Source organism: Eptesicus fuscus, chromosome 2, assembly GCF_027574615.1.
Source record: "Eptesicus fuscus isolate TK198812 chromosome 2, DD_ASM_mEF_20220401, whole genome shotgun sequence".
In the NCBI taxonomy this organism is placed as follows: domain Eukaryota; kingdom Metazoa; phylum Chordata; class Mammalia; order Chiroptera; family Vespertilionidae; genus Eptesicus; species Eptesicus fuscus.
The window spans coordinates 58940224-58957131 of NC_072474.1; the positions used below are offsets into that span (position 1 = coordinate 58940224).

General features: G+C 38.5%; 1 protein-coding gene and 1 non-coding gene across 2 annotated transcripts in view; both read left to right on the forward strand.

Moving 5' to 3' along the window:
• Positions 1-16908, forward strand: part of FAM13A (family with sequence similarity 13 member A) — a 254998-nt gene that overhangs the window by 169488 nt on the left and 68602 nt on the right. The window contains exons 7-8 of the mRNA XM_054727491.1: positions 3131-3172; positions 13874-13915. Coding sequence (XP_054583466.1) covers positions 3131-3172; positions 13874-13915 — 84 coding nt within the window. The remainder of the gene's footprint in view (positions 1-3130; positions 3173-13873; positions 13916-16908) is intronic.
• Positions 956-1062, forward strand: LOC114232288 (U6 spliceosomal RNA). The gene has a single exon (XR_003618325.2). It is a non-coding gene; the product is annotated as a U6 spliceosomal RNA (small nuclear RNA).

Below are 16908 nucleotides of genomic sequence, written 5' to 3' on the forward strand. Positions count from 1 at the left end.
AAGCTCCTTGTATCAGTTTGGCTTACCACTTCCTATGATAGCACTGCTCCTGGGGGTTTCTTCCCAAGACACCTGCCCACATCTCAGGTGTAGTTACCTCTGTCTTTCCAGCTCTTCAACTTAATTCTACAAGCCCGTCCACATTAGAGTTGATAATAAGCCGATTCACCGCTTACCCTTCCCATGGGAAGAATTGGCACAATCACTTACAAACATTAAAATCTTTGACAACATAAACATTAGAACAGCTAAGTGATACTGAAATTGGATACCAAAATCTCGAGAGAATGAAAAATAGTATTTCATACTTTGTGCCAACTTCCAACTAAAATGTTAAGCCCCGGCCCGTTTTGCTCAGTGGATAGAGCGTCAGCCTGCGGACTGAAGGGTCCCGGGTTCGACTCCAGTCAAAGTCACATGCCCGAGTTGTGGGCTCAATCCCCAGTGTGGGGTGTGCAGGAGGTAGTTGATAGATAATTCTCTCTCATCATTAATGTTTCTATCTCTCTCTCCCTCTCCCTTTCACTCTGAAATCAATAAAATTATATTTTTAAAAAAAATAAAATGTTAAGACATTTCCAGCTTCTAGAGTGGGGTGTGTGTGTGTGTGTGTGTGTGTGTGTGTGTGTGTGAATAGCTTTGTAATAAGATTTTGGTGATTGCCAGTGTAATATTACCAGTTGAAGCAAACTTCCCCTTTCATTAATGATGCTTAAACATATATAAAAGTAGGTGAGAGAGAGAAAGAGAAAACAAAAGTTAACTAGTTGTTTCCCCAAAGGTAGTATACACCCCAAGTGGTATATAAGATTTCACAATAGGGGTACAAAAAAAAATATTAGAGCTTCTATTTATTTTTATCTAATACTTTACATTTCTACTTTTCATTTGCTTAATGATGTACATGATACTCAGTTATATATTGAGGGGAGTAGCTGCTTAAAAACTAATTTTAGCGCTCCCTTCGGCAGCGCATAGACTACAATGGGCACGACACAGAGAAGCTGAGCATGGCCCCTGCTCAGGGGTGACACACAAGCTTGTGAAGCATTAAGAAAAGCAGACCTGCCCGTCTGGCGTGGCTCAGTGGTTGAGCATCTACCTGTGAGCCAGGAGGTCAAGGTTCGATTACCAGTCAGGGCACATGCCCAGGTTTCGGGCTCGATCTCCAGTGTGGGGCGTGCAGAAGGCAGCTGATCAATGATTCTCCTTCATCATTGATGTTTCTCTCTCTCTCCCTCTCCCTTCCTCTCTGAAGTAAAAAAATACATATTTTTTTAAAAAAGAAAAGCAAACCTAATTTTATATGAGTGCACAATCACAAAAGCTGGAAGACTACTCCAGGAGACACTGCAGGGCACAGAGACTCATTCTTTGTTTTGAGGTCATTTCTCAGAAAGAAGAAAACCATGTTAAAGAAAGGAAAAAAATAATTTTATTGTGGTATCTAATTTACATTTTTAAAATTGAATACTTTTATATTAAGCTTCATATTGTTTCTATGTTGTTTGGGAAACTTAAACTCTTTTTTATGATTTCATTAAGTTCTCTCATATTATCTACATGCGTTAATACTTAAAGCAATACAGAAGGCAGAGAGCAGGAGTGCTGTTTACTGCTGCGCTTTTCATTGCTAGGCCATCGTTTTTTGAAGTGGCTCACACCTTAACAGGAATATTTTTGAGAGCTGTTTCTTTCATCATCATGTTAATGAGCTATAATTAGCTTTATTGAGATAACTGAGTATGTAATCATTTAAGAATTTAGATACAATATATGAATACTTGGATTGGGGTTGTAGAATCCTATCTAATAAAGAGGGAATATGCTAATTGACTGCCCCACCCTCAAAGATGGAATCACCCATAGCCAATAAGGAGGAAATATGCTTATAGACTGCACGCCCTCAAAGATGGCAGCGCCCGCAGCCACAAGATGGTGGTGCCCAGTCCCCTCAGCCCTGCCGGGGCGGCAGGCGTGCAGCAAGCCTCCAGAGTTCCCCAGTCCCCTCAGACCCCCAGCTGCCCAGGGCCAGCCCGAGGTGCAGGCAAGCCTCTGATGGCAGCTGCCCAGCTTCCCAGGGCCAGCCCGAGGTGCAGGCAAGCCTCGGAGGGCGGCTGCCCAGCTTCCCAGGGCCCCCCGAGGCTCAGGTAACTAGGGCCAGCCAAGGCTTGGGTTGGTGGCAGTGGCAGCAGCAGAGGTGTGATGGGGCATCGATTTCCCCTGATCGCCGGGTCGCCTCCCACCCCTGAGGGCTCCCAGACTGTGAGAGGGGGCAGGCTGGGCTGAGGGACCGCTCCCCCCTGCTCCAGTGCATGAATTTTTCATGCACCGGGCCTCTAGTAAGGTAATAAAAAGCTTCCTCTTTTTTTTAAATTTAAGTTCTTTATTGTTTAAAGTATTACATAAGTCTCCTTTTCCCCCCATTGACCTCTCCCTGGTCACCCCTCCACTCCCCATCTCTCCCCCGTCTGTGTCCATTGGTTATGCTTATATGCATGCATACAAGCCCTTTGGTTGATCTCTTACCCTCCCCCTCCCCTGCCTTCCCTCATAGGTTGGACAGTCTATTCGATGCTTCTATAACTCTGGTTCTGTTTTTGTTCATCAGTTTATGCTGTTCATTATATTCCACAAAGAGTGAGAGCATGTGATATTTATCTTTCTCTGACTGGCTTATCTTCCTCTTGAAAGGACCATGTTGAATTATGTTGCTTTCAGCTAATTTTGAAAGAAACCTCCCTTGATGGTCTCCCATGAAGAAGTAATTGACTTTGGTTCAGTCCGAGGCCGAGTGTCTTTTACTCACCTTACTGCATCGTGAGTTTAGCTCTAATGCAGTAGTGGGGAACCGTTTTCTGCCAGGAGCCATTGGGATATTTATAACACCATTCGAGGGCCATACAAAACTATCAACCTAAAAACTGGCCTGCTATATTTGGTCAAACATTTAATGAACTCACCCAGACCCGGTGATTTTGAGGGCCTTACACAGCTCGTGGGCTGTACATTCCCCACCCCTGCTCTAATGTGTCAAAACAAAATTTGTGACAGGACAGAGTTTTAAGTAAAATCGATATAATATAATATTAATAGAAATTATATTAATTCAAAATGTATTTTCTTTTAGTTCACAGGAGGATGAAAGACCCATGTCACCTTTCTGTTTGAGGTACTTATTTGATTGTTGTTGGTCTGTTACAGGGAATGGAGGGGGGTTGAGGCTTCTTTGGGTCTCTTTGTCCATTTTAATTCTTTTCCACAGAATATTCTACATTATGGCCAGACTGAGCTCTTGGGAACTTCTTGCCATGTTGTTCATGCTCTGGTTTTCCCCTCTTTGGTTTAACAAATCTTTTTTTTTTTTTTTTAAATATATATTTTATTGATTTTTTACAGAGAGGAAGGGAGAGGGATAGAGAGTTAGAAACATCGATGAGAGAGAAACATCGACCAGCTGCCTCCTGCACACCCCCCACTGGGGATGTGCCCGCAACCAAGGTACATGCCCTTGATCGGAATCGAACCTGGGACCCTTGAGTCCGCAGGCCGACGCTCTATCCACTGAGCCAAACCGGTTTCGGCTGGTTTAACAAATCTTGAAACAAATTTTAATATAGTTGAAAACACTAAAATAAGATATTTTGTTTTAAATGCAGAAATGTTAAAGTCGCCATTTTAACTTCAAAAACTGCCTGATAATTAGACTGTAACCTAAATTTAAAATTTTTTTTCTCCTGTAGTTAGAGGCTGGGGAGGAGTGGGAGCACAAGGCTTACCTGCTGAAGAAGCTTTAGGTTATGTTAACTCATTTCCTGTGTAGTAGTGGCATGAGAAAGTAAACATTCAGTAAGGTTATGGAGTTCGGGATTATTTTCTAAAGCTTTTAATACTAAAATACCAACTTTTAAAGCAGGTAAGTTTACAGAATGTTGGAGTGGATCACATCTCTCCAGACTAAAATGTTTGCTTTGCATATTAATGTGATTTTTAGTGAACCGTTCAACTTGGGTATAGCCTAGAGCCAAGTTTTTTCTTATTGCATTTCTTTCCTCGCTACCTATCTACTTTAGAGGCTTAGAAAATATATTTGAAAATAATATTACCATATTAATTAAAGTTAAAATTGCTAAAGTTTTGACCTGACCGGTTTGGCTCAGTGGATAGAGCGTCGGCCTGCAGACTGAAAGGTCCCAGGTTCGATTCCGGTCAAGGGCATGTACCTTGGTTGCGGGCACATCCCCAGTGGGAGGTGTGCAGGAGGCAGCTGATCCGTGTTTCTCTCTCATCGATGTTTCTAACTTTCTATTCCTCTCTGTAAAAAATCAATAAAATATATTTTTAAAAATTGCTAAAATTTTTCTCAATTTTGAAACCTATTTTTTTAAGAACTGTTCAGGATGTGTGATACATAGTTTGTATATTTATTTTTTAATCTGATTGTGGCAATCATTAGATATAGACGTTAATTCAAGCACTAATAGTTCAGAAATATGTCTTAGGACTTCAGGCTTAGCCAAGTAACTGCTTTCCACTAGTGTTCTGGCCGTTAGTGACTTGAAGCTTATTGCATAATCACTTTGTGGCAAGAGAGGGGACATTTGAGGTTTCTGTCCGAGACAACATGGTGGTCCATTTGATTCCTCCTGGTTTCCTGCCAACCGAGTCAGCATATTCTGGTTCATAGGCTATCTCAACTGTGCAGTTACTGTCAACACACGAGATGATGTTGCTGAGCACATGGTGACGCTGGTATTCATTATGTAAATACAATAATATCAAACATGATTATCCTATATTAATGGAAATTAAGTTTTACATAATACGGAAGATTAAAACACAGGATCTTGCCAACTAACGAGAACTATTTGTTCTCTGACTATCTTGTATTTATTACTCTAGATAACATCAACCTATGTTTTACATAGTCTTAAATTTTATTTTTTTAACCACTATTGTAAAAAGCAGATGGGGGAAATGGGCTTATAAGTCATAAATCCTCAAGGACACAGAATTGTGTCTTATAGTGTGATAATTTTTGTAATTACCTAGAGTAACAAAGAAGTCTTGAAAAAGAAATTCTATACTAGCAAAATGAAGGTAAAAGAGTATAAAGAAAATTAATATTGTTAAGAGTCATAAAGACTAAAATATGATAAAAATTATGAAAAAGAATTAATATGTATACTAACCCACATTTACAGTAGAGGTCAAGTTGAAAAAAAAAAAAGGAAGTTACCAGCAGGAATTCTTTTCACATGAGGAAAATTTAAACTTAGTGGAGCTATTTCATAAATGCAAAAATCATAATTATTTGGCTTGAAATTAAAATTTCACATGCAGTTTTTTCTGAATAACATTGTAATAGTCTTAAAAATTATGTTAGAATTAGATTGGTACAGGTTAATTTAGCTTTTGTTTATTATGCACTTGACATGAAGCTGGGAGAACATAATTAGTAAAACATAAACCATTTTTTGCCCCCAAATTATTTGCATGGCTGGTTAGAGATTAACTTTTCTAACAGAAAGAATTCAAGTAGAAGAAAGAAAACATGATTGTTAATTATGATTAAGTACTTCTAGAATTTTGGACTAAAAACATAACTTGTCCACTGATGATTTAATTTATAAATTAGTGTGCTTTTGTGCTACCTCTCATAAGAGCAAATGAATGCTTAACAACAAGACGGAATCTGTGTTTGGGGTAAAGATTTTTAACCTTTGTCATCTCATGACACACAAACTAATTACTAAAATTCTGTGGCATACCAAAAAAAATATTTTTTGCTGATCTAACAAAAAAAAAAGGTATAATTTTGATTCATTCACATCGGACAGCTATGGTTGTATTGACTATTGTCATTTTTTTTTATTTGACAATCTAAGGGAAAAGAGGGCAGTGGCCCTGACTAAATAGTCAGGTATTGCATGTTTTAAAAATGCTTGTGGCACACCAGTTGAAAATCGCTAAGCTGGAGGGTTGAGCTGGAAGCACGCAGTGTACTAGCGGTGGCTCCAGACCCTCCTGTGGCTAGGAGAGGAGGTGGAATGCGGGACAGTGAGCCAGAGAGGCATTTCAGTCGTTACCTTGCTCTACTTTTCACCTTGTAGAATTTCACTTTCATGATTGCAGTTCTCTTTTAACAGTCATGGCTGAACCACAAGTTAGTCTACTGCACTCTTAAGTTGCCTTTAGTCTTTTCTTTCTTTCTTTCTTTCTTTCTTTCTTTCTTTCTTTCTTTCTTTCTTTCTTTCTTTCTTTCTTCCTTCCTTCCTTCCTTCCTTCCTTCCTTCCTTCCTTCCTTCCTTCCTTCCTTCCTTTCTTTCTTTCTTTCTTTCTTTCTTTTCTTCTTCTTCTTTTTTTTAATCCTCATCTGAGGATATTTTTCCATTGATTTTTAGGGAGAGTAGAAGAGAGAAGGAAAGACCGAGAGAAACATCAATGTGAGAGAAACACGTCGATTGGTTGCCTCCTGCACACACCCCGACCAGGGCCCTGGCTTGGGAGGAGCCTGAAACCAAGGTACGTGCCCTTGACCAGAATCAAACCCCAGACCCTATGATCTGCAGGCCGACGCTCTATCCACTGAACCAAACTGGCTTAGGGCACTTTTCGTCTTTTCCATAGTAAGGCAGGGCTATTATAAATAGACATATCTCCTTATTGTAGAATAAATATCTTCTATGTTAAGAACTGTGTGTTCTCTAATTTCAGTACTTCTCCAACCTTACCTAACTCACCACAGAGCCATTTGTTCTTTTTTAAAGGAAAGAAATAGTAGCCACAAATGTACACCTGCCGCTGTCCCATGTGGCAAGTGTATTGCAGCTACAGTAGCTTAAACAGTAGCTGTCATTGTTCCCCAGATGCTCATTAGAGATTACCCGCCTTGTTGAGGTTATTAAGGAAATGAAAGGGAAGGACAGGTTATGCCAAATCCTTAGTGAGATTGCCACAAAATAAATATGAACAGGCCAACTTAAGGTGAAGAGCATTCTTGGCTAGGATGTCCATACCTGGCCTCTTTCATAGTCTAGGCTGGAATCCCAGAAAAGGAGCCCCTACCTCAATTGCTCAGATTGGCATCAACGCAACTTTTGCTGTAGGTGTCCTGTGCCGTGTTCAGCCTGTTACGGTCTGATTTATTTTGCCTGGCATGCAGTCAGATCTAGCTGGGATCTGTTGCTAGTTCACTTCTGTTCATCTGAGTCTTCGGTGTCTTACAAACCCAGGTTTTGATTTCTGTGGTTATTCCCACTGGATTCTTAATCTCCACTTTCTATTTCTCCTCATCTCTGCCTGCTCCCACCTCACCTACACTACCTTCATGTTTCTTATGGCCAGGGTCAGACCCTGTCCTTATCCCATCCCATCAGAATTCGACCATTGAATTCCTTCTTTCCAATTTCTTGGCTTATATGTATAGCCTGTATACCTACAACCTGTCCTTCCTGTGCTTTATCAAAATCCTACATATGTGCTTCAGGGGCTACATACCTATAACCAGTCTGGTCCAGTGGGCTCTAACCAGCTCACCTGGCCTTCAAATGGTGCCTCCTTGCTTACCTAATACCCATCTTCTAGCAACTACCCTGATCTTCCTCTGCTTTCCCTTTCTCATTTTGTTCTCCACTGAAACCTTAAAACTGACAGCCTTTATCAAATTCAGTCAAGTTTTAAGACGGTACAAATTGAAGCCAAATTACTATTTTAGCAGATTTGGAATTACTTAGGGTCATTTTCAGTATTTTATGTTTTCTAATTTTTCTGAATCCGGAACATCAAATCAATCTATTTCTAAACTAGCTGTTTGGCATACAAACTCATTCTTTAGGATTGTGTTAATTTTTTTTATTTTTTTATTTCTAGAATCTAGCAATCATCAATTTTATGAAGGTCTTTTAAGGGTAGGATTTCTGTTGAAGGAATAAATTCAGATTAAAATATTACCTGACATTTGGTGAAATCTAGGAGTTATATCATACCACTCCTACTTTGATATGTGGAAAAATTCTTCCTAGATTATTTTTAGGTAGCTTTTTGGGGATTTCCTTTCCAAACAACTTGTGCTAGAGTTTATAGGTTTATGATTTTTTTGGTCATACGTTAGTAAATTTTAACAGTTCATTTTTCTTCTTAAGCATGCTGTATATTTTAACGAATTATCATTTTGAGGTAAAAATCTCTCATTTTTAGATGGGGTAGTTTGGAGAAACATAGCATATCAGACATAGTAATTGTTTATAAGCGTGTTTGGAGCTCCTGACAAACAAGCGGAACAAACAAGCCGGCTATTTACTTATCTACTTGATTTTTCCCCCCAAGATGATAAAGTCAGCTAGATATGTGGGTGTCTTTAGAAACAAATAACTGCACATTTAAAATATTTGTTTTCCTTGTCCTTTTATTAGCACAGTGTTTCTGAACCAAGGAGGCACATCACTGCTGCCTGTGAGCTTCTTTCTGTTTTTTTTGATGATAAAATATACATAATGTAAAATTTACCATCTTAACTATTTAAAGTGCATTTTCACTAGTAATGCACAAGAGTTCAGTTTCTCCATATCTTTGTCAACACCTGTTAAATTTCTTTTAATTATAGCTCTTTATGGTATGAAGTATGTGGAGCTCTTTAAAGGTATCTGGGTTTCACTGGCCAAGATTCTGAGTCTCCTAAGGGGTGGGAGATGTGTATTTTCCAAAATTGTCATAGGATAGTCTTTCAACAAATAGTGCTGGGAAAACTGGGTATCCACATGCAAAGGCATGAAGTTGGACCCTTAGCCAACACCATATGCAAAAAATTAACTCAAAATGCATCAAAGACCTAAATGTAAGAGTGAAAACGCTTAGAAGAAAACATTGGGCAAAAGATCAGCAATTCTCTTTCATCATTGATATTTCTATCTCTCTTTCCCTCTCCCTTCCTCTCTGAAGTCTATAATAAAAATATATTTTTTAAAATAATACTAAAAATACTGTATTCTGTTAAATAGACAAATTAAGAGTTGTAGCCATTTTGATGATTAGTTACACGGTCTTTATCCTGAAGCTTAATCAAATAATTGTATTTTAAATTCTTGCTCATTAAAAAAATCGCATAAGCCCTGGCCAGTGTGACTCGGTTGGTTGGAGCGTGGTCCTGTGCACTGAAGGGTCATGGGTTTGATTCCCAGTCAGGGCACATACCCAGGTTTCAGGTTCCCTTCCCGGTTGGGATCCATGTGGGAGGCAACCGATCAATGTTTTTCTTTCTCTCTCTCTCCCTCTCCCATCCTCTCTCTCTCTATAATCAACGAAAAACATGTCCTTGTGTGAGAATTTTAAAAAATGAAAATAAATAGATAAAATTGAGTAATTGTAGATACTATTTTCTAGAGAAAAAGGATAATTCTGTTAGACCTAATGGTTCCTATTAAAACAGTTTTTTATTACAGGTAGGGTTTTATACACATATAAAAGAGTAAATATAGAAAAAAAGAACACATGCTGTTTTATGTCTGGTTTCAGTAGATTTGAAACTTTTTTCTTTTTATATGTAAATGTCTTTATTTCAAGTCAAGAGATCTAATTTTAAAGAATCACTTGTCAGCAGGCATCTGTGCATTTTATCACATGCAAATTTTACATACTAGTATTACTGAGCATAATCAGCTTATAGAAATCCAGTTTGGGTTTTGCTTATAGAGATAAAGCCTAAATATATTTCATAAAATATATTTCAGAGTAGGCTTAGAATCTATTTTAAATGGTCATAGCAATAGAAAATTCAGTTGCATCACTTACAGCAGGCTTGGGTAATGAAATTGACCATAATGCTGGAGTCTGCACATAAGCTTATTTCTTTCCGTTTTGAATACTTGCTTTATCAACATTAAGAAATGAACTCTTCCATATTTAAATGTTTCATATTGCATAAGTAAGAGCTTTTTTTTAGTAAATGAGTCAAAGGGCTCTGAAAAAAAATTATTCTTAGCTGATTGCAGAGGATAAAAAACAAACTACATGCATGTAGATGAAGGAAACCTCTACCTTTCATGTAGCTAATTTGCTTACCACCTTTTTGTCAATGTTTTAGAATTACCTCCAGAAGCCAGTTGTAGCTATGGAAATAGACCCTATTTCTGACATTAAATATTCTTAGAAATCTTATGGCGAATTGTTAAGCACATCCATCCCACAGGAACTACGGAGGGAGAAGTAATGGTAAATGCTATTTACAGTTTTGGTATCCCTAACCAAAGCCATTTTGGTATCCCTTTTGTAATGATTTAAATGATAGGGCAATAAACTTTTCAAACTGAAAGAAAACCTCAGAGACCAGTAGCCAAGCCTTACATTTCCTGTATGAAGAAACCAATCCAGTGCAACCAAGCTAACCAGTAGTCTATGATTACAGCTATTTAACTGCAAAACTAAGACCAGAACTTCTCTTTTCTGATTCCCAATGGAAAATGTTCTCAGAGTACTTTCTTTAGAGAAATTCTATTAGAAAAATATGAAACTATGGACACATTAAGTATGCAAAAACTCCAAAAGACTATTAAAGAAATAATCAAATAAGTTTGATTAAGTTTTCATAAATTTGACTTAATAATGTTATGCTAGTAAAAATGAATGATTTTATTATTGATTTATCCATTCATTTTGCATTCTGATAAAGGCTTTAAACAGTTTTTTTAATCTATATTTTTATTGATTTCAGAGAGGAAGGGAGAGGGGGCGAGAGAGAGAGAAACATCAATGATGAGAGAGAATCATTGATCAGCTGTCTTCTGCACTATTGGGGATCTAGGCCGAAACCCAGGCATGTGCCCTTGATTAGAATCAAACCAGGACCTCCTGGTTCAAAGGTTGACACTCAATCACTGAGCCACACTGGCTGGGCTGATAAAAGCTTTTTGAGACTTATTTAGATGGTTCAGGTAGTTTTCATAAAGCTGTGAGGGGAATTTTACGTGTTGCCTTTTATTCACTCAGCTTAGCATAAGTTTTCCAACCCATACCTTCATTACTTAGATTAGAATGTTTAAAAATAGCTATTGTGGTATCTAAGGAATTGAAATTTTGAAGAATTTTAATTGCGGCATTTAGACCCTTGCTAATCAGTGTGTTCCATAAATCAAGAGCATCAGAATCATGGGGGAATTTGTTAGAAATGCAGAATCTCGGCTTTCCCTTCCCCACACCTGGACCTACTGAACCCAAATCTGTATGAACAAGATCCCAGGTGATTCTGATACACATTAGAGTTTGAGAAGCACTTACTTAGAGAGTTAGTAACCTCAGAACCATGTCCTGCTTGTTACCATCTTATTATCTCTTTGTCCATTGCCTTTCTTTTTTGTGCCCCCTATCCCCCAAAGAAACATAAAAATATCTGTGTGCTTTAATAAGCAAAAGTAAGTTCAGGTCAAAAGTGTGTAGAAGGAAGGAGAGGAGATCAACCTCTTCATTCTGAGATGGCTTGGGGGGCTAATTGGCTAATTATACCTGTATGTGTTGGGGTGTTTTTAGCATCTAGCAGATCTACATTCTTTTTCCTCTCCTGGCTCCCCCCGTCAGTATTTACATTGGTCCCTGCTCCCAAAACCAAGGTTGTATAACTGCACTGAGAAATGGAGCACAGGAGTTAATTATACAGTGTTGAATTTACAGAGTGTAAGCCACAAAGCATCAAAAGCAGGAATGTCTGTTCCAGTTAAGGACAGACCAGCAAAGGATTTGTTGCTGGTTATGTAACCTGGGAGCCGCGGTGAAGAACAGGCATTGTGAGGCTGAGGAGGAATGGTTGTGATGGAAAGCAAAGTAAAATACCTAAACGCAGGGCTCCACATACAAAGATGTCTCTGGTGAGTTTCTCTCCTAGTGAGTGATTATAAGTCTCGTGTAGTGATTAAGAGCTCAGACTCTGAGCTAACCATTTTCTTGGTTCAAATCCCAAATAATTTACTTCTTAGCTCATGACTGTGGGCAAATTACTTAGCCTTTCTAACCTCTTCACCTGAAAATATGGAAAAGAAAACAATAGAACATACCTCATAGGGTTATTGTAAAGAAAAAAATGAGAAAATCTTTGTAAAACTACTTAGCACAGTGTCTGAAACAGTCAATACTGATTAAGTGTAGGGTGTATGTATTTGTATGTTTGTTCATTGATTCTTTTATTAATTAAGATTCTTCTCATCAGTTTCCCATGTGCACAATAGTTTGTTTTAGGTGGATTTTCTGGGATTTGATTATGGTCTGTGGCCATGGCAAAGAGCTGCAGCTTTAACCAGAGGAAATTCTCTACAGCTAGAGTGGGTGTCTGTTGATCACCTCTGAGATAATGAGTTCTATGCTAGGTGTGCAGGAGGCAGCTGATGGTGGTGGTAGGGAGTCTAATGAAAGAAAATGAGAAATACCATAAAGTCCATTGAGGCACTTAGATTCTGAGTTGCAGGAGATGAGATATACACATATCTTTTACATGAAGAAATATACACATTTCTTTACATGAAGAAAACCTCAAAAGGTGTTTCCAAAGCAGCATGTTCATAAGTTGAAAATTATACCATAAAAATTAGCGTGTTTGGAGTGCTTGAAAGGCAGCCACCAATATTGGTCATTAACACCTTTTATTTTCATCAGGTGTCTTCTACAAAGAAGGAAGAAAATGGGAGAGAATAGATCTATTAGGCAAAACTGTAGTTTGACATGCACTAAATATTTATTCTGATCTCTTTTTTTTTTTAAGCATTGATACTTTCGAATATTGATTTAGAAGCTGACTAAGCCCTAGCGGGCAGAATGTGAATGTGTTGATATTGATACGGTTAAAATAGGTGCCAGCCTCCCCCCTCACCCTGGTTATGTGAACACAGAGTGCAGGCAAGAGGGCGAAGTTAGGAAGGGTGCTAATCCAATAGTGTTCTTTACCGGTAATTTCACCTCCCACCTTACAGTGACTACTTTTTAAGACTTTTAAAGGAGTTCAGGCTTTAGAGAAAATAGGAAAGTAGAGGACGTTTAGAATGTTCCACCAAAGAGCTGTAAATCAGGTGAAACATTATAAAGCTTGATGTATTGTCTATCTTGAGGCATTCAGGAAGGGAAGGTGGCTTAGAAAAATGGTTTAGAAAGAGGCTTGTGGAAAACAATGTTGGTTCCTTGTCCTCTATTCCCTAGGGCAGTGGTCGGCAAACCGCGGCTCTCGAGCCACATGCGGCTCCTTGGCCCCTTGAGTGTGGCTCTTCCACAATATACCACGGCCTGGGCGAGTCTATTTTGAAGAAGTGGCGATAGAAGAAGTTTAAGTTTAAAAAATTTGGCTCTCAAAAGAAATTTCAATCGTTGTTCTGTTGATATTTGGCTCTGTTGACCAATGAGTTTGCCGACCACCGGCCTAGGGTGCCTGCTGCTCTCTGCATGTCCAGAGCAGTTTTAGAAAGATGCTTCTGTCTTCAGGTCTGGAAGAGGTGGGCAAGGAAGGGAAGATTTGGGCTGGGGAGACGGAGAATGGGTAGAGTTAGTAGCAGAAAGGCAGTCAGCAACAATTGCATTAACATTGGGGGGGAATAAAAAGACCATGGACTAAGACCATGGTAGTGGGATGAGTTTTCAAAGGTCACTTGTGAAATTGTCTTGTCATGGACATCTTTAAAATGGAGAGAGGAAGAAAAAAAAAAACACTTCAGGAATAAATACCCAGGACCATCTCTAATTTAGAAACAAGTGAAAATCGGCATCCGTCAGGGGATGCTAAAACATCGTGCGAGGGTCCCTCAGTGTCTGGCTGATACTTTAAGCCTGAGATCCCCTTCGGACGTGTGGTTCCCAGTCTCTGGTCCTCCATCTAACCTGGCTTTCTCTTTGCTTCCTTCCACAGTGCCCGTGTATCCCAAGTCAGCAGTGTTTCGACAACAGGAGAGTAAGTTACTGGAATTGGGTGCTCTCCCACCCAGCCCCCGCCCCGCTTACCTCTTATTAAACAGGAAAAAAGGAAATCCTAATGTTGGATAGCATTGGAAGATTAATACAATAAGCAAGCAAACGATTTTGAAAACTGCACAGAGGAGCACTAAGTAAGAAGTGTTCCTATTTGAGCTTCTGTGTGGATATGTGACTAGAGACAGCCCTACCGTTACCACGTAGGAGATTTATATTTATTTCAGTCTAAATAATGTCAAGTCAATATTTGCAAAGCAATCAGTTTGCTTTGGGAGGTATCTTGCAACAGAGGATGCCAGTAAAGGTTCAGGTGTTAACCGTGCCTTTACTTCTTCCTTCATTAATTTTAGTCAGCCTACATTTATTGCGTGCCTGCAGTATGCCAAGCGTAGCGTTAGGTGTGTCAAGTCAAATGAGCCCTGGGCTCAGCCTCCTAGGGACATAGAAAATAAAGCAAATTAGTGAAAACACGTCCTTTTCCACAGGACAGCAGCAGTGCCCTGTTAATTTTACCCATCACATGTCTTTTTCCTCCTAAGGCTCCCAATTGCATTTAACTGAAATCTAAACTCCTGTTATCTGCTTTTTGCCTACGTGTCCAGCCGCACTGTTCATTACGCTTCAAGCACATGACCTTCTGTTTCTGGAACGGACCAAGCATATAGCTGCCTCAGAGCCCTCGCGCTGGCTGTTCCTCAGCCCGGCCATGCGCTTCTTATCATTCACCTCTTTGTTCAAATGTCATCTTATTCAAGAAGTCATCCCTGCCCTGACCAGTTTGGCTCATTGGATAGAGCGTTGGCCTGCGGACTGAGGGGTCCCAGGTTCGATTCCGGTCAAGGGCATGTACCTTGGTTGTGGGCGCATCCCCAGTGGGGGGGGTACAGGAGTCAGCTGATCGATGTTTCTAACTCTCTATCCCTCTCCTTTCCTCTCTGTAAAAAAAAAAAAAATCAATAAAATATATTTTTTAAAAAGAAGTCATCCCTGATTACCCACAGTCACTCTCCAATCCTGTCCTCTATTGTAGAAGACTCATCACTATTTGAAATTTCATGATCTGCTTATTATCTGTCTTACCTCAGAGCAATATATATATATATACTCTGTCATATTCGTGGTTGTATTCCTAACACCTAGAAAGATGCCTGGCATATGTTAATCACTAAATATTTGTAAATAGTCCCTTGCCCAAAGATTTTCCATTGCACCCACCTCTTTCTTCCTTACTGGGACATGGGTGGGCCTTTTTGGAGCATATTCCATCAGCAGGCATCAGGTGGAGGAAGAGAGGAAGATGTGATCTGATAAGGAGGGAGAGAGAAGAATTAGAAGTATTAACTGGTATGAATTTAGACTTACTAGGATGAATTTGGATTTTTTTCTTTTTTGTTAGGTAAGAGAGCAATCAAATCAAAGAGCAGGATTAACCTCTCTTACCTTTGTGAAGTCTAAAGAGATTCCAGAGTTATCCTAAAATTGACATTTTTCTTGCCTTTTTGTTTCCTGATAACCTTTATTTCTTGTATGTCTTGTATAGTTTGGAAAGGTGTGGGGTTGGTCTATATGTATATTCAGGGTGTCCCAAAAAACTGTGTATACACTTTAACAGCTGATCACTCAATTTTGAAAATGAAATGTATTTTGATAAACACTACCTTTATAATTATTCAAAGTGTGTGTATTCATTTTTCTGGGATACCCTATATTAATGTACTCACATTCCTATGTACTGCTATTAGGTAATCTTGAATCATTGGGAAGTGGAGTTCTAAATATAAAAATTCTGATGCCCAAGTTAGACTATACTTGCTCATTGTCTTCAAATAGTTTTAAAGAAATTTCTATGAGACTATTATAAAACTATACTTGGAAAATCTAAAATTCTTAAAATCCATTTTATTAGAATGAATGTAAAGTTTTCAAAATCCATTAGAATGAATGTATGTCTCAATCTGAACATTCAAAAAATATATGTATGGTTCTTTTTAAAAATTTTAACAGCTTTATTGAGATATTATTGATATCCAAAACTACACATGTGTAATGTGTAGTTTGATGAGTTGGGATGTGATTCTTTTTTCAGGTGAAGAAAAACATGTTTTGAGGACCATAAGTTTAGAATTTTTAATGTCAGCTTATTCGGGGTTAGTGTGATGATGAAAAGTTTAGACACATTCAAAGATTATGTAGCTTTAAAAATGATGCCTTATCTTATCAGGCGCTCTTTTCCGCCCCTGTGCTTCACTATCTTTCTCAGGTTGAACAAAATAAATCTATTCTATCTTTAGTTCTACTGGGGTGTTCGTATGAATACAGCTTCAATTATATACCTCATAATTGATTAGAGATTCAGAAAGATTTTTGCTGTCTGTTATGAGTAATTGTTGTCACGGTGAGGTATTCTTTTTTTAATAGCATTGCTCCCTATATAATTTTATCTTAAAGGAATTTCAAATAAATAATAGACATGAAATTATTTGTGCCAGTTTTGCTTTGTAAATCATATTCTCTTCCTCTGCAAAACTGGTAAATCTGGAAGAAACTCACTTGTGTAAGAATAGTTCCATTATTATTCTATGAGGAAAAAATCTTTCCTCATTCTGTCTTATATTAAATGACCCTTATTTCCTGAATGCCTCTGTTGCTAGACTTGCTGTGAGCATTTCAGGAATCCTGGACTCAAAATGAGAGACACAGTTATCAAATTGGTGGAATTTGTTCAGTTTAGTTTTTAACTCACAATGTAAATATTCTTGGGATGAATGCCTCACACATGTTGTTGCTGATGAACTTGTAGTAACTCTTCCATTGAAATACCAATATTTTCATATTTATGGGCACATATTTTTAAAATATATTTTTATTGATTTCAGAGAGGAAGGGATCAGGAGAGGGAGATAGAAACATCAATGATGAGAGAGAATCATTGATTGGCTGCTTCCTGCACTCCCTACATCAGGGATCGAGCCT